General features: G+C 32.3%; 1 protein-coding gene across 1 annotated transcript; it reads left to right on the top strand.

The window, feature by feature from the left end:
• The first annotated feature begins 153 nt into the window (after positions 1 to 153).
• On the top strand, positions 154 to 1,209 carry LOC147814886 (uncharacterized). The gene has a single exon (XM_087156527.1). The coding sequence runs from the start codon at positions 154 to 156 to the stop codon at positions 1,207 to 1,209; it is 1,056 nt and encodes a 351-aa protein (XP_087012653.1).
• The last annotated feature ends 23,225 nt before the right edge of the window (positions 1,210 to 24,434 follow it).

Below are 24,434 nucleotides of genomic sequence, written 5' to 3'. Positions count from 1 at the left end.
CTTACTGCAGATTATATAAAAAGCTTAAAATCATTGAATGTCTTCAAAGATGAAAAAGGAATCTATAGAATTAAAACAAAATTGACAGAGAGAAATGAGACCGAGAATTTTAGACTGCCTATTTTGCTTCCAGAAAAACTTATGTTGGTTGATATGCTAATCAAAGAGAAGCATTTGAAATGTTTACATGCTGGACTGCAAATTTTACTGTCCAATTTAAGAGAAAATTATTGGATTATTAATGGACGTCGAGCAGTCCGTCGCATCCTCAAAACCTGTATTAGATGCAAACGATATAATGCACGAAGTATAAAAACGGTTCCCGTAGGTTTACCTGAAGACAGAGTTAAAGAAGCTTCTGTTTTTGAAGTGGTCGGGATAGATCTTGCCGGACCTCTTTATTTAAAGGAAGGTGTGAAAAGTTGGCTTGTCATCTACACATGTGCCGTTTATCGATCAATACATCTTGAACTGGTGCAGTCACTTTCAACTAAGGCGTTCCTTTTGAGTTTACGAAGATTCATTGCTCGCCGAGGAAGACCTCACATCATCTATTGTGACAACGGGAGTAATTTTATAGGAGCTGAGAATCTACTTCAGTCCTTAGATTGGAAGTCAATTGAAGCTGAAACATCAGTATACAAAATTGAATGGAAATTTAATCCACCGTCTGCTCCCTGGTGGGGAGGCTTTTGGGAGATTATGGTGAAATTGGTAAAAAATATTCTTCGAAAAATTTTGGGGAAAGCATGCCTTTCATACGAAGAAATGATTAGTGTTCTGTGTGACTGCGACTCCGTTATCAATTCAAGACCTCTCACATACCTCTCAGAAGATCTGGATGACTTAATACCTCTTTCTCCGTCCATGTTTTTACAAGAGATCTCGACGGTGGGAGTACCTGATTTAGATCAGATGGATACAATAGATCTTAAAAAACGCTATAGGTATCAACAGACGTTAAGAGAACAGTTGAGAAGAAGATTTCGCCGCGAATACCTAGCGACACTCCTTCAACCGCGCAAGAAGAATAACTATTATGATCTAAAGGTTGGCGAGATTGTGTTAATCGAAGATGACTTAAAGAAAAGATTACACTGGCCGATGGCTAAAGTTATTGCCGTCTATCCTGGTAAAGATAAAAGGATACGCGTGGCTCGACTTAAAACAGCACATACCGAGTTGTTGAGGCCAGTGCAGCGGATTTAGCCGCTGGAAATACGTTCGACACCAAATGAAGGTTCAACTCCAAACGAAAGCGCAACTTCAAATAAAGGAGACAAGCATAATAATTTCTCAAGTACCTTACGAAACATCGTTACCACAAGAAGTGGCCGAACTGTTAAGATACCATCAAGATATTTGGGCACATAATTTTAAATTTATATTAGATTTTTTGTTATTTTGATTATTGGAATACACATAATCAAAAGGTGGGAGTGTTACGTCACTCTCATAAGATGACGTCATTCATTTAAAGTGTAAATATTAACTAAAACGATTTTTTAGCCTGTGTATATATGAAAAGTGTGAGTGGCAACAGAAAGAATGTTGTGCTAGATGTGTTCTACGAAAATAAAATGGTTGCTTTTGTAAATATGTGTACGCAGGTATTTCTTGTAAATTTAAGTTATTTCATCGCTGGATAGATCGGGTAGATTTATCGGAAGCACGAAACAAACGAATAACCAATCTGATCGATCATCACCGTGCTTGGAACTAGCAATACACCAAGTTTTATCGCTCCCATTCGCGATTTTCCGATCCAGTGGCTTCTAACGACTTCTGTTAGTCACTTTGTAAATAAGTAAATAAAAAATAAAGATATAAAAAAAGAAACTTGATTCCTGTTTTTTTCTTTTTTCTTAGTTCAGGTGACAAATTTTGAGAGAATTAAAAACTTGTATCGTAATATAAGTTCAAAATGAAGATGAAACAAAGAAAAATTATAGACATATGAAGAAAAAAAAAAGGGGGGGGGAATAATAATTGAAAAAATAACAAACTGATTTAAAAAAAATTATATATATATATATATATATATATATATATATATATATATATATATATACTTTTTTTGGTAGGAAAAATGAAAAATTGTTTTAAGGAATACTAATCGTTAAAATTAATTATATCATTAAATTATACAATTATTGCATATTGGTTATACTAATAATTTCCTATTGTGATAATTTCATTCACAAGTTAAAGACAGCATTCATCTGTGCTTTAATGGAAATGTTAAAATTTAAGTTATTACCCCCACATCTGTCACGATGAATGACAAAAGAGGGAGGGGGTATTCCTCGCCCCCTTCTCAACACACGCCGTAATTGTGTACTAGTTATATGACATGCAACTGCATATAATAGCGTTACTTTAATTCGAATAGTACACGTGACTGATATACGAACGTAATATTTTTTAATAAAAAGAACTGAGTTCTCTCTCCAGAACAGTGACCATATTTCCGTGAGGGATGATTATAATTTATATTAGACGGTATTTTGCCGCATCGGTTATTAGGAAAAGTTAATTGTGGGGAAGGGCAGATGTTCTTTTGCGGTTACGGGTAATATAATCTATTCTTCATAACATTATTAGATTCATGTTGAGAATCATGTTTTAATATGCACACCAAATGGTATGATGTCTCTATATAATATTCGAAATATGAAGAATCGCTGCAAAATTGTGAAAAGGTTGTTTAACCAGTAGACAATTTTGCACGATTAAATTATATCATATATGAAATTTATGATAACGTTATCATCACGATTAAAAAATCGCTTTTATTATTTACATCAGGGAATATTCATCAGGGCTATTTAGTAAAATAATTTAAGACCTTTTATGAAATACGTTTATTTTATGCAAACTCCAGATTACTGTTTTTAGCGATTCCAATATTTATTTATGAAAATCTTTTAGTCTATAAGTATTATGCTGAAATTTAATTTAAATTGATCTCGTTTTTTTTCAAGAGAACTTTTTTGGGGATCATTCAAAAATTACGTAAGCACCTGAATTGGAAGGGAAGATTTACGCAAAATAATAAATTTTTTTGCACTGTGAAAACTGTGGTATAGTGTATTATCAAATTTAGAGTTGAACAATCCAAAGGATTGTGTTAAGAGGACGCTATACCAGGCGAGAAACTTTTCATCACAAATTATCTTTCAATTCCAGAACTAATTTAAAAAAGAAAAAAATGAGTTCAGGCAAAACTAGAGTAAATCATGAAGTTTCAATTACCGAAAAAAAAATTTTAAAATATCAAAATGCAAGCAAATTATTGAAAGAGAGCTTCATCGCGTATTCCTTAATTTCACTCTCAGAATTTGTTTTCATTTTGATGTTTTTAATATTTGCTCTTTAATATTGGAAACTCCATGGTTTTTCTGAATTCATCGTTTTCCACACTTTAATTTTATTATGGGCGCGAAAGAGAGTTAGCGATGAAAACTTTTTTCCGTGTTATAACGTATATACTTAAGAAACATCTTTATTTCTAGATAACTCTAAATTAAACTGTCATATACTACTGTCAAGAGTCAAATCAAAACACCAATATGGACAATTTGTAAGCCAAGCTCCGCTCAATCGCAGCATTTGTGAATTATTTTCGCTTTTGAAAACACCAATTTCGGCATACTTTGGACATAGTCAGTTTTGCCATGTATTGTTTAAAATTGAGTGCGAGATGGCGTAAATTTGTTTTTCTCTTCCCTGCTGCTAAACATCTTCAGCGACCTATTCATAACCATACATGGCAGTACTTTTACTTTCGTTACTTGTACCGCCGGTACAAGTAAAAAGTACGTACTTTTACTTGTACTTCGTTACTTTTTAAATGTAGTAATTTTACTTGTACTTTCGTTACTTTTTTAGGGAAAAAGTAAAAGTATTTGTAACGGAAATATCGAATGAAATCGTTACTTTTTTCTAAAACTCGGTAAGCTTTCTAAAATTTAAAAAAAAAAAAAAAAAAAAAAAAAAAAAAAAACTGTGAATGCAATATATATGCATTCACAGCTAACTTCGTGTTTAAATACCTTCTGTTTCAACTTATACTGCACATTCAATTATTTTTTACTAGCTCAAAGATCACAAAGCTATCTGAAACCCCGTGTTTGCTTTGTTTATGTTTTTAAAACGCGTTACTAAAGAGTGAAACAATTTTAAATTAATGGTAATTTAAATAAATAAAAATAATAAGCTAAAAATTAAAATCAATAGACAAAATTTCTTTTTCGTGCAAATCCACAAAAAGTTTGATATTAAAATTATACTTGATTTTAAAATTATATTATACGATTATATTATAAAATTATATTATAATATTCTTCCAAATTTAAAAATAAATTAATGTCCATAGCTTTCAAAATTAAAAATAATTAAATAAATAACAACAATTTTGCAAAAACATTGAAGAACGTAAGAATATTATTCAGTAAAATTTTAGGTTACTTTGAATTTTCGATTTCCTAGAAATGTACTTTTGAATCGTTACTTTTTTTGTTTAGTACTTGTACTTTTACTTGTACTTTTTACTCGTTACTTTTTAAAATAAGTACTTTTTACTTTTTACTCGCTACTTTTTTTAAAAATACTTGTACTTTTACTCGTTACTTTTTAAAAATAACGTTGCCATATATGTTCGTAACGTATGTATAGTTCATAATGCCAACATGTACGTAATATAATGTACGTAATTTTATATTCGCCTATTCATAATGCATGCATGTTGCGTAATAAGGATAATTACATTTTATTTTTTGAATATCAGTCAATTGTATTGCATGATTTTATAAAACTCTGCTTCTATGTGCTTCTGTTTTGTTAATTTATCTTAGTATTCTCTATACGCTGTGTGTATGCTTGATTAACAAACTTTATTTATTTTAAGTTGTAAAATAGTTGCCTCCATTTCTGATGTGAAATAAAAACAGTGATGTCACAATACAGACATCTAATCACAGAGGGAAGTGATGTCACAGTCACTAAAATTCTCACAGTGATGTTTTCGAAATTTTCTTAAAATGAAAAAAAAAAAAAAAAAAAAATGTAACAAAAGTGAAATGTAACAAAAAATTGAACATAGAAAAATTTTTAATTTGGCTTGTCAAATTCGGAGTAGGGGTGGAAGATAAAAAAATTTTCCAAAGAAGAGTTTCAGCGGTAAAAAGCTTTTATCACACAAAAAAAAGATTCCTAAAGATTATTATAATCAGAGTATTAAAAAAGGAATTAAAACGTTGTTATTTGATATTCTATCTACTTACCAGTATAGTATCTAGAAGTTAGTGTTTGTTACAGCTAACTTCTGTTACTGTAAAATGTTTGGCAGCGTTCGTAAATGACAGCAAACATTGCATCTTCTTGTGCTCGACTGTAAACAATTATTCTTTGTGATCTGACAGCTTACGAGGGCAAGTTTATATTGGCTAAATTACTTTATGTATAAGGCCTCTGAGCTTGATGTAAGCTATCTCCATTATTGGTGTGTATATTTAACTACACCTTTAAATTGTGTATAAACGCTCGATTCGATATTAATTTAAAGTAAAGTATTCTGTAACAAAATTTTTTAACACCAAATTCGGATTGGGGATTCGGTTCGGTCAGCACAGTTTTTACAGTGTTGTGTGGGAGCTGCTATAATTTACTATAGCGAAAGATTATTTTAGGATGGCTTTCTTCAGAAATCTTACTACCAACTCTTTTTTTTTTAATTTAAATAATTCATCCATTCTTGCAAAATCGTTTTTCATTACTTCTTACGAAGCATCGCTCGTAACTCCGCTCCCCAAGAAACTTTGTCTGAAGAAGTGACTACTTCCGTCTACCGTGGGACATGACTGTCACCTGTCTCACTTAACTCTTACCAATAATAAAAGAATTTTTGCGAAATTACGATAATATTCCTGCTAATATATTATAATAATATTCCATGATGACTCAAGAGATAGAGCGTTTCCTTCCATTGAGGTGAGCCGGATTCGAAACCCAGCGATGGCTTGTCGAGACGAACTCAGCATCCGGCTCACACTGACTACAGTGCTGACGTAAAATATCCTTAGTGGTAGACGGATTATGGGTTAAAGTTACCTCGCCGTCACGCTAACCGTGGGAGGTTTTGCTGATTTTTCTCTCCATGTAACGTAAATGTGGGTAAATTCCATCAAAAAGTCCTCCACGAAAGCAAATTTCTCCCACTACCTGATTCAGGAGTTCCCTTGTCTTTTGGATTGGGTTCAAAATTACGAGGCTACAGTGCTGAGCATTAATAGTCGTAAACCCAAATTATTAGGTCGGCTGTTCAACGATGGTTATAAAATATAAAATAAAATAAAAATATTTCTGAATATTTTTTAATTGAAAGTTAAAAGATGAAGTCATCTAAAAATTTAACAAATCTTAGGCTCACACCTGGGATAAAAAACAGTAGAGAATAACAGATATAACAGCTACAGAATAATTCGACAAAAAATATTCTCTGACTTATAATGTACTATTAATGTGCAGCATACATGGTTAAAACATTTAAATTCACGATTTTAATTCGTTCACCGAATATGATTATTTTTACGACGCTGACCCTAGATAATCATTGTGTAATATCCCTTTAAAAATGAATTTATGCATTTGACCTTCAACACATATGTGATTCTGGTTTTTTTTCAATGATTCAAATAATGCTTTACTTAATATTTACCAAGTAATAAAAAAGTAGATTTCTGACGTAGATTTGAATAATTAATGATTTTGTTTATCAAAAGACGGGAAAAAAATAAATTATACCGAAAATAGAACGCAGTTCTCTAAACAAATTGCGAAAGCCGACTTTCATTTCCAACACGAAAGTTCGAAAAGGGGGTGGAGCAAACGATGAGAAAAAAGACCTTTACAAAATGAAGAAATAAGTGTATTCAAGGGGAAAGAAAAGTTTATTCTGAATTTTTAATCTAATTCTTCTCTCAAACACATCGGCCTCACTTTTTATTTGGTCGCGTGATACAACTGAGTGTGCTGCCATCCAGAAGATAGAAATAAAATAAATAATAGAACGCTTTTAGTTGATAAGGTCAACAATGGCATTGGGTCCTTACGTCAACAGAGGGGACAACGTAAGTTTGCGTGATTCAGACACTAGAGGATTTCTTTCTATCTTTGGGTCAGCACACGCCAAACTTTCAATAATGTTATGTCCTCTCCCGCCGGGATGAATTGCATTCTGCGACCAACATGGACCGGCCAATGTCCATGTCCTGATGACATGATTGGACAAGGGTATTAAATTAGAACAGAAAGTAATGCGGCTGATATCTCCTGGCCTTAGAGTACGTTTGTTGGTCTTATATTACTGAGTTGCCAGGAAAGCCACGATGCCCCTGTCCTGGTCTTAGATCTGACATTGATCTTGCAGTACATTTGTTAACTTCATATTGAATTTGTTGCAAATGAAACGACGCATTTCTTGTATGTTTTAAATAACGTGCCTTTATTTAATAAAACATGTCGCACTCCTTCATAAACTGTCGTCCCTCTTACGACCTCGTGTCGTCAACTTAAAGGAAGATGCACAATTCTATAATTGATACGATTTTATAGACGAATAACAGAACGGAAGGCTGATTTACAGCATCATCTAAATTCAATATCATAATACATGGGGATTTGAGGAAAAAAAAGCTAGCGTCACTTACTCCGGCCAGTATGCTCAATAGGAACATAAAAGTTGCAATTGGTCAGTATTTTTGACATTCAAAACCACTGTTTCCGAATTAACTAGAATTCTATGTTAAACTATTAAGTTGTACTTACTTAAAAATCAACATTTTTCAACAAAAAAAAGATATTACTTTGCTTTAAAGTTTAAAAGTAAAGTTTATGACTCGTGAGCTTGGCGAATTCTATGATCAGATGAGGTGGATTTTTTTTTTCTAGATGGAGCTATGAATAATCAAAATTGTCGCGTGTGAAGAGTTTCACCTTTTAATGTCCTGATCATTTTTTTCTTTATTTTATATATTTATTATTTTATTTTGCTAACAGCACAGAAGTTTCTTTTCGTTTCATTTCTTTAACTATCATTTAAGCAAGTTCACTGTTAATTTTCATTATTAGTTTATTTCATTTTCAGGAAAATTTTTAGCCATGTCCTCCTCCTCTTAATCACTCTTCATTAATAACGGCAAAATCAAACGAAAGGGAACAAAATAAACTTCTGTAGTTGCTGCAGAAAAGCCTGTAGTTGCGATATTATTATCCCATGGAGAAAAAAAAAAAGATCATAAAAGGAAAACGCTTGCACTTAAATTATCTATTAGATGGTTCTTATTCTTTAAAAATACCCCAAAACTTTTTAATTCCCATTCCAACTTTTTTGTTGCAAACTTACAACTTTTCGTAGTGTTGTAGTGCTGCAAGGAAATACCTTTATGGAAAAAGTGGAGGGCAGGAGCATTTGAGAAAATCGTTTGATATTTGTTTTAGCTGCCATGGGAAAAATAGAATCATGTGGCTAGAGATCAAATAAAAGATCATTGGAAAAAAAAATCGACGAAAAAATTACTTCTGTATGTTTTGTTACCATTAATAATGTGTTGAACTTTATTAGGTTTTAAATCGAGTACTAACTTTTGCAACAACCTGATATTATCCCATTGGTACCAGCGCTCGTTTGTTGGGATAGTTTCTCTTAAGTGTGTAATTCAACCTTCAAATTATTAGGAATGTTTATGAGGATTTGTTCACAATTTTCAAATGAATTAAAGAAAAACTTTCCTGAGTTTCAATAAAAACTATCCTTTTCTTCTTTCCCTTTGTATTTCCTTATTTGTTCAATTATTTCATGAGTACTAGCGAGCTGCGCCCCCTGCTCGCTAACGCTCGCCAATCCCCGAAAATTGCTACGCAGTCTTATATGGTTTGCTTCGTAAACCAAGCTCGCTTTGCTCGCTACTAACTTCGGTACATTGCAAATACACAAAATTCTAAGAATTCGAAGCAATCATTCAAATCCATATAAAAGCATTAAAAAAAATTACATCTTTTTAGTAAATACTAACTCATTAAAATAAATTTAAATCCAAATAAATGACATGTAATTCGTTAAACCTATTAGAAATGTGCTATAGTATAAAATCTTAAAGCGTAACAGCACGACTGAGACTCATTTTTCAATGAATAACTAATAACAATAATAAAACAAATAAATTCGTGATATAAATCAAAAATCGTCAAATAAATTCGTAATATCAAATGAATTCGTGAAAAAAAGCTCTTTCGACAAAATACTAAAATAAAGATCTATCGACAAAGAATACTCACTTCTGCCTAGCTTAAGGTTATTTCAGTTTCCGTTTTAAAAAGCGCTATATGTTGAGCCACCTCAGCTAGATTTGGCATGTGACATTTTTAGTAGCAATCATCGGTCGATTTTCTAGCGTTGCCATTCGGGAGTTGCAATGAGGCTTTTTTTTGTCGCCGTGTAAGAGAAATATATATATATAGATTATATAATAACGTATTATGATTGTGAAGTTTGGTAAGTAAATAAATAAGAACAGCTGTGTTAACAGTCGCCATGTGGTGCAATCTGAAAACTTACTTCAAATCGTGACTACTTTTAAAAAATGATTTCGCGTAGTTCTCGTGTAATTTCACGTTGATTGTTGTATTTTAAAAGCTTACGGGTATACCCGTATTACGATATACACGCATATTCTTTATTTCATTATATTTGCAATTTTTTTTTTATTGTTAATAAGGACACAGCAATCCTTGTTGTTCTAACAATTTCAGGCCAAAATTTTTCAATTAAAGACACAAATTTCGAATTTTTATTCGTTTTATTAATTTTTTTTATTATATATATTTTTTTTTATTTTTATATGTTTATTTGTTAGGGATAAATAATTAAAAATTTCTTTTTATACCGATATCTAAATTTCTTTTCTCGGAAACGTGGTATTCCATTGGCAATTCAACACGCTTTGTTCGTTGTTGAGTGATTTTAGTGCCTATTGTTTTCTAAACAAGTGGTGTGCGCTTTTTTTTTTTTTTAAATGTGTGATAGATGCCTATTAAACGCGTGAACGGCGTGATTCAGTGGAGGCGATCATTGCGATTAGTTTGACGCTGCTGCTGGCCACCACCACTTTACGTGATTCATTCCGGTCTTCAACCAACCATGACTCCCCTGACAATGAGTGGTCCTCTTAAATATTTCCGCCTGGACAGTCCACCCACATACCTCGTCAGGAAAAAGAAGGATCATTTATGCTTCGGCCATTTTTTTCGGGAAAAGTACTGCCTAAAACAAAGCAGGTTGGTTGCAGTAAAAGAAAACCATCGTTCACACTTACTAATGTATATACTATCTACTAATAACAAATATTGTGAAAAAACGAGTATTTTTGGATATACCTTGAACCATACTATATACTTACTGCTAAATAAGAAAGAAATGTTGTGTTTCTAATGACACTAGCACAAGCCAAGCTTAACAAATTAGGTTAAGAAGGAGCGCGCTTTGCTTGACAAGGACACACTGCTAGGGTGAAAGTGCGGCTTAGCTCAGAACCCCTCCCAGATAAATGACATCAACACTCAGTCATGAGACCACTTCCACAATCTGATATCTGAAGGGAAAGGAAATTTTCTCTAGTTTCCTGTATATAGTATACTTCTCTGCGAGGCATAATGGCTCGGGGCTTCCAATGAGGTGAACCGGGTTCGAATCCCAGCGATGGTTGGTCGATGCGAATTCTGCATCCAGCTAGCACCGACCACAGTGCTGACGTAAAATATTCTCAGTGGTAGACGGATCATGGGTTAGATTCCCCTTGCCATCAAGCTAACCGTGGGAGGTTTTAATGGTTTTCCTCTCCATGTAACATAAATGCGTGTTAGTTCCATCAAAAAGTCCTCCACGAAGGCAAATTTCTCTCAATACTTGATCCAGGAGTACCCCTATCTTCTGGATTGGGCTCAAAATTACAAGGTTATGGAGTTGAACATTAGTAGTGGGGAAACGGAAAAATTGGATCGGCTGTTCAACAACGATTATAAAATAAAATACTTCTTTGCGACCGACCCCAGGACTTCGTGAGGACGAATATCTAAGCTGACCTGCGTGTTCAAGAAATTTAAAAAAAAAAAAAGAAGAAGAAGAAAGACTGGTAGAAAATTTTCTATACGAATATTTGAAAACTAACTGCTTTATCCTTCGAAATTAATATTCTTAGAATAGAGATCCCTCGTAGAGATTGGCTGACAAAAATAATTTTTTTTAAAAAAAGGCAAAGAGTTCTCATGCTCTTTCAGAAACTCTGCTACAAGTTTTTAAGGCGCTGGTGATCTTACGTACATAGCATGTAATCGGTCGATTTCAGCGGCTGTGAGTATCGAACCTCTATCTTTCTGGCCGGAGTCCGAAGCTCTAACCGCTGGGCTACCACGGCAATGGCACTTAAATTATTATTTTACCAGACAATTTGTTGAATTGTTGTAGTTGTTGTAGTTCATTTACGTCGCAGAAGAGCTGCACAAAGGGCTATTGGCGAAGACCAGGGAAACATCCCTGAGTATGATCCGAAGACATGCCATCACAATTTTGATCCTCTGCAGAGGGGATGGCAGCCCCGCGTCGGCAGCCCGACGACCTGCACGCGAAGTCAAGCACTTCACGGTAGAGCTGTTTAACAAGGACCACTACCGCACACCCTCGGTCCCTACGCAGACTGACCGCAGCCAGTGATGCTTGACCTCGGTGATCTGCGGGGAACCGTGTCTTCTGCGGGACCTAGTTGTTGAAATTTCAACACTTTTGAAACTTATTAGAACCTGACTTTTCATTTTCTCATTCACAAGTTCTTCGTTTTTTTCTCCCAAAATTTTAGGTTTTCAGGCAAAGATATTCGCAGAAAGTTCTCCTGCTGCAATTATTGGGCAACTCTTTCGCCATTTTTTTCCCTTCCAATGTACTTTAATTTATAGTTTATTAGTAAATAGTTTAGCAATTTATTAGCTTTAATTTTTTTCAGTATATTTGATTTCAATTTATTTCATCACCTTCATTGATATCCGCTAATCAATGAACATTCGACACGTACAGTAGAGGCAGTTCACAGTGTGCAACTCCATATTATTGTATTTTTGAATCCAACCCAAGAGATACTTCTAGGTACTAGTACTGAAACTAACTCGCATTTGCGTATTACACATAATTTTTTGTTTATTAAGAGTTAATAAAAGGATAGCAGTTGAAAATTTAAAAAAAAAAGTAATAGCAATTATGAGAATATTAACGCTAATAATCATTTGTTAAAATATGCACTAAACAAGAAGAAAAAAACTTTTTTTATTTTTAAAGAATAGAATTTTTTGCTTCTTCCTTAAATAAAAAACCTGAATGATTTAGAAAGGTGAATTATTCATTATTATATTGTCTAAGCCCTTGGACAATATAAAAATGAATAAGTCACATTTGCATCCCTTTTCGGAACAACAAATTTCGATCAAAAATTTTCGAAGTGCAAACTTAGGCAGCAACCGACATACTTTAGCTCTTTAGTTGTTTAAAGAATAGTCTTTGATAAACATTTAAAAGCAATTAGTTTTACATTTCTAGCAGTTTGTAATATTTGTTGTATTAGTGTTACCAGACTGGCTACAGTGCACAAGAAAGAGTTAAAAATACGGAGTGTTAATTAATTTCTACTTAATAATACTTTTCGACTTATAAACACACAGTAAAAAATTTTCATTCTAAAATTGTGGTAAAATAACCGGCAGCAGTTTGTTCATTCAGTTAACCGTAAAGTTTACAGTAAAGGGCATTTTTTACCTTTACGGTCTTGAAACCTTCTACAACCTTCTACAACCTTCTTATGGATAAGAAACGATGATTACAAAACCATACTATATAACATTTACAACTAGCATGGTTTCAAAACCGTAAAATTCAAATTTAACTGGACTTTGAAGATAGTTTAGCAGATTTATAGTGCTACCACCAATACGTGAATGAGAGTATCATATTCTAACAGCCCAGGGTCACAAATTGAGGAGTACACGACACTGAAAGCCCTCCAACTGTGCTGAAGGGAATGGAAAATATATTGTGGTGTCAACGCTGGGACACGAATCCCTGTTCTATCAGCCATCATGAGATTAACAGATTAACCTTTTCGGTTATAATAAGTAGGTGGGTTTAGTCGCTGCAATAAAATTCTGGCTGCTTAACTGTAATAGGTGAACGCAGTTAATAAACAGTTTTTCTAACAATTTATTGTTTGAATACTATCTTATTTATGGTTACTTGACTGTTTTGTTTGAATGTAGTAAAATAACAATTAAATAAATTGTTATTTAACCATTTTTTTAGAGAAATTTCTAACAGTGCACGATAAAAAGCAAGTAATTTTAAAGTTTATTTCTCATTATTTTACTATATAACCATAGTTAAACAACCGACTGAATTTTGAAATTACAACTACCAATGCTCAACTCCATAGCCTTGTAATTTTGAAACTAATCCAAAAGACAAGAGAACTCCTGGATCAAGCATTTGAAAAATTTTGCATCATTGGCGGTCTTATTTATGGAACTAACCAGCATTTTTGTTACAGGAAGAAGAAAACCAGAAAAATCTCCAACGGCTAATCTGGCGGCAAAGGATCTCTTAGCCATGATCCGTCTACCACTGAGGACATTTTATGTCAAAATCATCATTTATAAACTGTGCAAGAGGCCTAACATTTATTTATAATGTTTTGATGAAAATTATCATCCAGATTATAAAATAAAATACATAAATAAAATTTAAGAATAGAAAATTTATAATTAAAAAGTCAAATGTTTTAGTTATTGTTATCACAATTTATTAATATCATTGAATTAACGTAATTTAAAAATTAAATCATATTACTACCTTTTTTGAATTAAATTTTCTTACAATCAGTATTTTGCCTTTTTCTAAAAATTGGTCGACAAACTATTTATTAATGTGCTACTTATACCTGAGTTCATCTAGCAGAAATCTTAATTAAATTAGCGCTACGTAAAATTATTAATCGTATCTTCCAAAGGTGGTTTAAAATATATCATAATTATCAGTAATTCTAATTGCGTGACAAAAAAAATCTCAACAGTCTTGACCGAATACAAATAAAGGTTAATGACATGGTGAAAACCCATAAACGTAAAAACAATTTTTTATTCTAAAAAACTAAATCAACTTTTTAACCTAGCGAATTACCTACTAGCGAATGGCAACAGAGATGCAGAATATCTGTAGGGAAAAGGGGAAAAGTGTAGGGGATTCTCAAAAATGAATATGTCTGGGAAGCCGAATAAGAGCAGGGAAGCTCTCGTCTTGACTGGGATTGGTTTCTTGGGCATCCAGAGGTTGCAAATGACGAAAGGGATAGGATGACGTCGAAAAGTAGATGCGCGCGCATAAGTAAAGCTCATTAATATTTCTCCGCAGCGAATCGATGCTCCACACGCGAATATGCGGTCGATGGCTCGCAATCTCATTGTTCTCTTTCTACCAGCTCATTAAGATTTCTTAATCAGATATGGCAGAGATTTTTCTTTTTTGTTCTCGAAAAAAGAACTGTGGACTGAAAGGATTAATATGTGAATTTTACTATCAGTTGATCAGCGGTTACTTTTCCTAAATTATACAATGTTTTCGTCGAATTGGCGATTAAAAGGAAAATGTTAAGGGAATTTTAATAATTCGACGTCATATAGAAATTCAAAAAGCAGAAAAATATTGTTGTATGAGAATTTTTAAATTATTTTTTAATGTTTCAATTATAGTATGTATTACATAATCGAAAGACTAAAAAATAAAGAAAAGGGAGAAAAACAAAGAAAATTAAGAACTGCTCCGATAAAATAAGTTAAAAATACAAAAAAAAAAAAAAAAAAAAAAAAACAAGGGAAAATTTTTTAATAGAAAAGGAAAAATTATTAATAATTAAAACTTTTTAAAATATAAGAATTTAATATTTTTCATTAATTGCGCTTAAGCTTCAAGTAAGTCGAACCCAACATTAGATAAAAATTCAAAGAAAAGAGGAAAAAAATATAAAAAGAAGAACATTTTTAAAGAGAAGAGAGAAAAAAATATGTAAATAATAAAATTGATTAAAATTTTAAAAAATAGAGACATGCATTCTACCTTCTCACTTTATATGTTCCTGTATGTTCCCATTTGGGTTTTATTTTGTATTATTCTTTATTTTTTTTTTAATTTTTACTTGATAAAACGCTATTTTCGAATCGATTTCTTCTCTTTCTCCCTCCTCACTTTTGTTGCTCCTCACATTATTGTATTGATGCATTTGCTTTGACTGTATTAATACAATATTAGAAAGCACTTAGTCATTTTTATTTTTCTTCTCTTCAAAATTTTCCTTTTTTCTTTCTTTCCCCCTGACTGTAATATATATATATACAGGTATAGGACAAAATAATAGGAGCACCTGTGAAAAAATGAAAATATTTTATTAATAAGGAGTTGGGCCACCTTTGGCCTGAATGACGGCTTGCATTCGACGTGGGATTGACAAGTAAAGGTCTTGAACAAAGTTCATTGGAATTTGCAGCCATTCCTTTACGGATATAATCGTGTGGGCTGATGAAAAGATTATATCTTTCTTTTTTTTCCCGTTTTTGTCCGGTTTTTTAAATAAAATTTCATCCTTTTTTCTTTTCTTTTTTTTAATTGTTGTTTGTTATTTTTTTACTTATTGTTTCCCCCTTTTTTCATATGTCTTTAATTTTTCTTTGTTTTATTCTTCATTTTGAACTTATCTAATGGGTTCTGTTTACTTGCAGCTTAAGCGCAATAAATGAAACTTATTGTTTTTCTTAACTTTCTTTGTGTTTTCTTGTATCTTTTTATTTATTATATATATATATATATACATATATATATATATATATATATATATATATATATATATATATATATATATATATATATATATATATATATATATATATATATATATATATATATATATATATATATATATATATATATATATATATATATATATATATATATATATATATATATAATAAATAAAAAGATTTATTCTTTATATTAATTTATTGTTAAATTAACTTATGCTTTGCGACGGGTTCATTACAAAGTTAAAAAGCATGATACATAAGCCTTGCACTAAAAATTTTTTTTACTGTATCTCAACACAAAACATGCTGTACAAAAACACAGTACATAACTCTTGGTTCTTGGTATCGTGAAACACCAAGAATGTTCTTTTACACTACTTGGTGTAAATTAGCAGGCAGCATTTTAATTAATGCATGTTACTCTTTGTGTTCTACTGCACCAAGAACCTAGGATACACTCTAAAAACTGTACCTCTGATTTCAGAGGCACATTTGAATCATTTGTGCCTCTGAATTTTAAGGGCACAACGTACCTTTAAAAATGAAAGGCACAATGTACCTCTGATTTCAGAGGCACATTTGGATCGTTTGTGCCTCTGAATTTTAAGGGCACAACGTACCTTTAAAAATGAAAGGCACAATGTACCTCTGATTTCAGAGGCAAAATCAGATGTACCTCTTAACTTGGAAGGCACATTGTACCTTAGATTTTGCTTTTATGTACCGCTCATTGAAACAAGCATTTAGTGGTACCAAAACCTGTTATTTACCAGATTTGAACACATTTTTTTTTACCTATTTGTAATTTGCTAGCTCTTTATATAAAAAGGGACTTTCTGTTTGGTTTACACTATTACCAAGATATTAATTATAAAAATTCTTAATGAAAAATATTTCTCAATTCTTTGAATATTGGCCACTTGAAAGTGATCATTTCAAGAGATTTCATCTAAGGCTTTTTCATAGACAATTATAAAATATGTAAATTTGTACCATTTCTTTAATTATGTAGCGTTTAATGATACTTCAACAACTACAATGATGATTTTCTAATCAGATATAGGTACAAAAAGATAATATTTATTTCTGTTAAGCCAAGTCAATATAATTCATGGATTTTTTTTCTTTTCCAAAAAGCATCCTCAAAATGGAAATTTATTATAAATTTAGATATTTTTTAAATATTTAGAGATTTCATAAAATAGTTTTATAAGGATCAAGAATTAAACACTAAATATCATGAAATCTAATATCTTTTATTTTCACACATAAAGAACAATTTTACATAATTTAGTAACAGTTGCAATATGATGTATACAGCTGCACAAATTTGGAAAACATAGAATATTTTAAAATGATAGATGTAGATTTTGACAACTTGGATATTTTATAACATGAAATATGCTTAAACAAATGACTTAACAAGTGTAAAATAAAAGATTTCTTTCCATTCAAATGAATTTTTTTTAAATCCAGATTTTGGCGAAACATATTAACCCGTTAGGCGCCATCATTCCCATTTTGGGAACATTAGTTTTCAATTTTTTTAGAACTAACTGTACTTAATATTATTTAATCGATAATTTTATTTGAACTCAGAATATATGAAAAGCCTTCTGCAATTTTTTTGGAAAACTTGTTTCAGAATTTTTTTTTATTGTATTTTAAAAAACGTGAAATTCTGCATTTTTGCCCCAATCGTTAAACATGCATTTGTTTTATAAATATTATTAAAATAAAAATTACTTTCGTGCTTAAACTTGATTACAACAATCGGATATAATTCTGTTTTCTATAATCCGAATTTCGATGTCTACAGTATTTCTTAAAATGTCCTATTTCACCACAATAGAAACATTCACGTTCAGATCAAAATTTCTTCACAATACTTGGCGAATTCCATTTCTCATTAAAATGTTCTTTCTGGCGATCGTTTTTTAACGGAATAGCTTGTGGATCATACTGAAAATTGGCAATGAGATTTTCTTTAAAGTAATAATAATTATCATCATAAATTTCTGACCTTTCAGCAGGAATAAGCTGTAAAGCACACGAAAACCAAAGATCGAAATTCACACTAAATCTCTTCGCTTTCAGTTCAAAGAGTTCGAAGTACCGTCGAATTCCACACTTCTTGACATCAATTTTAAACATCTTTTTCACTAATTTTTTCTAAAGTAGGAAATCCTTAATAACAATAATATTTGTCACCAATTCTTTCAAAAACTTAATAAAACATTTCTGGAACGGATCCCGACGCTGCCACCAATTAATACATAGCTGTAGCGTATCAAGCTATATTAAAGAACTGTTCAGTTTTTTTATAAAAACATTTATTTCACACCACAACAAATACAATAACAAATATAAAGTACCCGTAACGGGATAGTTAAATCTTATAAAGGAAACTAGAAAAAGTGCCCGTAGCGGGATATATGAAAACTCACCCGTAACGGGATAGATAAAATATCATAAAACAAACTAGATAAACCCGTAACGGGTAATATGAAAACTCAAATTCCACACAAAACTAATTCTAAAAAATCAAAAACTTTCTGGTGTTCCAATTTTATCGTCTGCTTTTATTATTTGTATTTCGTCATAAAATATTTCATTGATGTGCGCATGCGCTTCTTCTCCGTTACATCGTACCGAAGAAAAAAAAGGGAAGCCCATTTGAGAGGCACAGGGAACCGGTAAAATCCTTTCGAACCGCGCATTGACTCGCGTTTGCTTTGGTGCCTTTCATTTCTTGTGGTGCCTCTCATTTTTAAAGGCACATTAGTTATGTGCCTCTAACGCGAGAAAATAAAGGGTACATTTAGCTTGTGCCTTTTATTTAAGAGGTACAGTTTTTAGAGTGTAGCTTCTTGTGCAGTGAAATACCAAAAATGTTCTTTCACACAACTTGGTGAAAAGTAGTTGCCACCATTTTTGTTATTCAGTAACACTGAAATTTATAACTACAATAAGATATGATGCTTATAATAATAGTCTGTAAATTTATATTTACGAAACAATATAAAGAAGGATCATTAATTTAAGATGACTATATATATTATTCTTTAAAATAAAACTGTTCAGCTATTTAAATATATATATACAAAACATGGAGATAATATTAAGATGAATTCGAATTATGCTTAACAAAACAGAAGCGAATGAAAAGTAAATACTGAAAATTACTTAATACAATTGGTTGATTTGTGCAAAACTTCTTATGTAAACATCATTATCGTTATTATACAGTGCACCAAAAAAAATGGACTACACTGAAGTTTGAGAGAAATTGACCTTAAGAAAAGTCAGATATTAAAAATTCGATTTCTCAGGAACTATTCGGCCAATTTTACTCAAATTTTGCATTTTACCGTGTGAAATTATATAATTAGAACTGATGTAAAAATTGCATACCTTACGATTTAAAATTTTTTCGATTGTTTTTAAATAAAATAATGAATATTTACTTAAAACTTTTTTTTCTGCATGGCCGATTCGTTTATATCTTTAAATAAACGAATTTTCAAATTGTGTGCAGAAAATTTTCGCTTCGATTACGAATTTCACGAGATATAGCTGAATACGCAATTAGTAAAATTAACAATAAGAGGGCCAAACTTTGGAGCTCTCTCCTGACCGAACAATTGGGACCATATTTCCCAAATTGCGGTTACCACCTGTATTTTGGGGGTCAGAAATCCGAATCAATCGAAAAAAAAGGCGTGTTTACTCAGAGAAAAAACTTTGCATTTCTGATTTCGTAACTTAAAATATAGCCTGCTCTTAATAATTAGCATATTTGAAGTTAACTCTCTTAGCCATGAAGATTGAGACCTAGAACGTGAGGATTCGATCATTAAATCGAAAATTATTGAAGGTAGTCAGTATTTATTTATTTATTTTTTTGCACACTGTACAACTAAAAACATACATGCCTTTTAGAGCATATAATCACTGTTGGTATTGCATCTTCAGTAGCATGCACACAACACGTATTCGTTTTCCAAAAGTACGCCAAAATTGGCGAAAATAATGCATTAATCTTATAACTGCACCTGAGCTTGGTGCAAGCTTCCCAGTCATTCGTGTTTAGATTTATCGATAGGGGAGAGTGGGGTCAATTGTAACAGGGTACGATTGTAACAGAGCAAAAATTTCGAGTGTTGGGTTCTAGATTTGGATCCTAGGTGGCGCACAAGGTGTATTTAATAAATCTACGTGTACACCCCTGCTGGCAACCATTTTTATGTACTTTTGAAAGAGTTACATCACAAAAGATATTTTCACGCTACGTAAGTACTTTTTTTGGTATTAGAATATTATATTGTAACAAAGTAATTTTGTTTAAACAAATAAAAATTATTAACCGAATATGTAAGTGGACAACCTTAATTAACATTTCAATAAAAAAAATTAGTTTTGTTAATTAACTAGCATTGTTTTTAACAAATGAAGCTGAAGTGGCTTCTTGGGGACGATTGTAACAATAAGTAAAGGGACGATTCTAACAGCTGGAAATAAATAATCTTTTGCTTACAAACCATTACTTAACTCTTTAAGAACCACCAATAGTTTCCTATATCATTTATATTATGTTGCATATGCATTATTTATTTGTCACCTTTTGCAGCATAAATTAAAATTTTTAACCCCTTAAAGTTAAAAGTTTAACCTTTAGGTCTCTGCTCATTATTATTTTTACTCCTAAAATATCACTACTATTTTTATCAATAAAAAAATACATCACAACTATGATAATATGTATAATTAACTATGTTTTAGTTGAATTTATGAACTGTTACAATTGACCCCGTAAGTGAGGACAATTGTAACAAGTGCACGACTGTCAAAAATTGTTAATAACTAATATAATAACTTTTAAAATAAGTTTTTTTTTTCTAGTTGAGGATAGTCTACTTTACTCGTCTGTCAATTGATACTAATAATACATTGGATTTTTTGCTAGTTAAAAATAGTTAAGTAAAAAATGTTACAATTGACCCCACTCTCCCCTACTCTTTAAATCGCGTATGAACTCTCTTCTCAGTATTAACTTAAAATAAAGTATTCAATTGCACAATATTAGAAGTTTTTCAACAGCAAATTCAGATATAGTCACTACTCCACAGTTTTTACATAGTGCGTTTATCGTATATACGCCCTCATTACCAGTCAAAATGTGAAATTTCATTTAAATAATTTTGCAATTGTATAAGCATTCTTAAATGTGCAAAATTTTTATTTATGAGGGTTTATTAGAAATAAAATTCGTTTTTTAAACCTATTTAAAACACATTTTTCGGTTGTTCAATGAATTTTTCATCTATATCATGATTGTATATTCTGGAAAAAAATAACAAAAATAAAAATCTTAATGTGATGCTGTATTTAAATAATTTTAATACTATAATAGGGGAAGACAGAATGTTACAGGGAATAGAGAAAACAGCGTCTTGACTGTAGGATAAGCTCAAGACGTAATAAGACGTTAAAAATTGTAAAGGAATGAGTAAAGACCTTCTCTGTATTTCTCAGTTGGCCCTTTGATAGGTTGAAATAATGTAACAAATTAAATATTTATTTGTTAAATATAACAAAACATGTAGTAAAAGAATCTGAAAGGAAATAACGCAATAACGTAAATAGAGTAATAACGTTAGAAGCAGAAATAACACGTAAATAATGCAGAAATAACGTAGCGTAAAATAGATGTAAAATAAAAATTCGATTTTTCAGGAACTATTCATATTTAAAATCAGGAGAAAAAAATTAGTTAGCATATTTAATGTCACCCCCTCGAATCATTAAGATTGAGTCCTAGAACGTGAAGATCCAATCACGAGATCAAAAGTAATCCAAGGGGTCAATCTCTCTCTCTCTTTCTTTCGTCTTTTTTTTTTTTTTTTTTTTTTCCTTTTTGCGCTCTGTATATTTAAGCTGCCAAAATCTTGGGAAGTTCAATATTTCGATAACCTAATGTTTTTTTTAAAAAAAGCTAATTAAAAGAGAAAAAAATTATTTTTAATTAACATTTCCAGTTTCGTAACTTCTTCCTTATAAAAAAAACATCTCCCGAATCTCTTTCCTGCAATCGTTCTACTTTTTGTTCTCGAACAAAAGAAGTAAAGAACATTCCATTTATCTTCCATCACTTTGATAACAAACCAAAAAAAAAAAAAGTTCTTTGGAAGAACACGAAAAAGCAAAAATGGTGTGGAAAATCTGAGGTAGCTCAATCGATGAATATCCGATGAGCCCCCTCAGTCCCTCCCCTTAAAATAAAACACCCCCGCACTGCAAGCCGTTGTGCCCCCAGTGAGATGCAGTAGTCAATAGGGGATACATATCCGACTTGTCGGGTTATAATGGTCTTATTGATCCCCCTCGTCGTCGATAACGCTTTCGTCACGGAACACCAAAAAAGCGGAGCACCTGGTGCAGCGTTCCTGCGTCCACCCCCACCCCGTTAATGCATATTGTATAGGTGAGGCACCGGACACTGGTACGGTTGCAGTGAGAATATAAGCAGATGCGAGGAAACTACTCTGAATGGGAGATTGTTATTATTATTGTTATTTTAATGTAATTTTTTTTTTACAGCGCAACTCTTTATGAGGGAAAGAAACCAGAACTGTAATTTTTATTACAGTAATGAGAACTTTTTCCTAAAGTGGAATGACAGGATTCCCCCCCCCCTTTTACTTTCGGAAGGGGAGGAGATAGTTTGCGTCCAGGAAAAATGCAATGCAGTGATCTAAGATGAAAAGTTCGGAGACGTACGTTACTTATTATTTTTATTTTTTTAATTTTTTACAGATTATTATACTTTTCTGTTCATTCTGCGATGATAGTTATATCTAGTCGTATTATGACTGAATTGATCTTCGATTATTCGTGGTCGTAATTATGGTAGATGAAAAATTCCATTTGACGATAAACTGGCCATCTAAATTAGATTTGAAGTAGTTAGGAAATGGTTTAAACTAGTATTGTCTTGAATCATAGACATCCAGGGGGGATTTGAGCACTCTTGTTAATCGGTAAGAGGTCGGAATTTTGATTGACGATAAATTCTGCATGACGAGAAAATTGCAATATAAATTATGTTTACAGGGGTCAGGAACGGTTCAAACTTGTATAGCCGTCAATCTCGATCATCTAAAGGGGATTTGAGCACTCTTGTTATTCAGAAAGGGGTTGGAATTTCGGTTGAAGATCAATTTTATTTGACATAAAATGGTGATTTAAATTATGCTTGTAGTGGTCAAGAAGCATTCAAACTTGAATTATCCACCACCATTTGAGCACTTTAGCTTGTCAGAAAATGGCTAAAATTTTAATTGGTAATAAATTCTATTCGCAGTGGTCTTAAAATGATTCAAACTTGCATTGTTATTAAGCACAAACCTCCAGATGAGATTTACGAACTCTTATTAATCTGAAAAGGCTCAAAATTTCAATTGGCGAATTGGATTTTTCTATATGGTGATAACATGACGATAAATTCGGCTTTTAGTGGCCAGGAGACAGTTAAAACTTATGTTTCCATCAATCATGAAGCTCAGGGGCCGGGATTGCCTGGTTCGTCGGTCAATGGGTCCATGTCCAACAGGTCGTGGGTTCGACCCCCGCCGACCGAAGACTCTCCGTGTAGTAAGTGGTGACTGATGCGCGTTATATCTATCGAGTCGCAAATTCCTCAATGATAATAACAAATCAATACCTCTAGGGGTGCTGATCCAGGAGTGCCCTTGTCTTTTGGATTGGTTCAAAATTACAAGGCTACTGAGTTGAACATAAGTAGTCGTAAACCCAAAATTTTGTCGACTGTTCAATGACGGTTATAAAATGAAATAACATCATAAAGCTCCCCACATCCGGCTCGCACCGAACACAGTGCTGGTGTAAAATATCCTTAATGGTAGACGGATAATGTGCTAGAGTTCCCTTGCCCTCAGGCTAACCATGAGAAGTTTTTGTAGTTTTCCTCAACGAGCAACGCAAATGCTGGTTAGTTTCATCAAAAAGTTCTCCACAGAGACAAATTTCTCGAAATAGACTTGATCCAGGAGTTTCCTTGTCTTCTGGATTGAGTTCAAAATTACAAAACTATGTAGGTAGACATTAGCACTCATAATTCCAAAATTGGGTCGTTGTTCAACGATGGTTACAAAATAAAATCATGGAGCTCCAAGTCTCAGTGGCAAAGGCGTTCGCCTCCTAATGAGGTGAACCAGGTTCAAATCCCAGGAGAGGCTGGTTATAACGAATTTTGCTCCAATCTCACTCCGACCGTAGTGCTGACGTAAAATATGGTGAGTGATATACGGATAATTAGAATTCACTTGCCGTCGGTCTAATTGTTAGAAGTTTTCGTGATTTTCTTCCCTATCTAACTCAAAAGCTGGCTAACTCCATCAAAAAGTCCTTCATAAAGGCTAGTTTGTCCCAATGCTTTATTCAGGAGTTCCTTTTTTTCTGGATTAGGCTCA

Source organism: Parasteatoda tepidariorum, chromosome 2 (assembly GCF_982258835.1).
Source record: "Parasteatoda tepidariorum strain Cologne lab strain chromosome 2, Ptep-v5.0, whole genome shotgun sequence".
In the NCBI taxonomy this organism is placed as follows: Eukaryota; Metazoa; Arthropoda; class Arachnida; order Araneae; family Theridiidae; genus Parasteatoda; species Parasteatoda tepidariorum.
The sequence above is the reverse complement of the archived record's forward strand: the minus strand, read 5'-3'. Positions and strand labels throughout refer to the sequence as shown.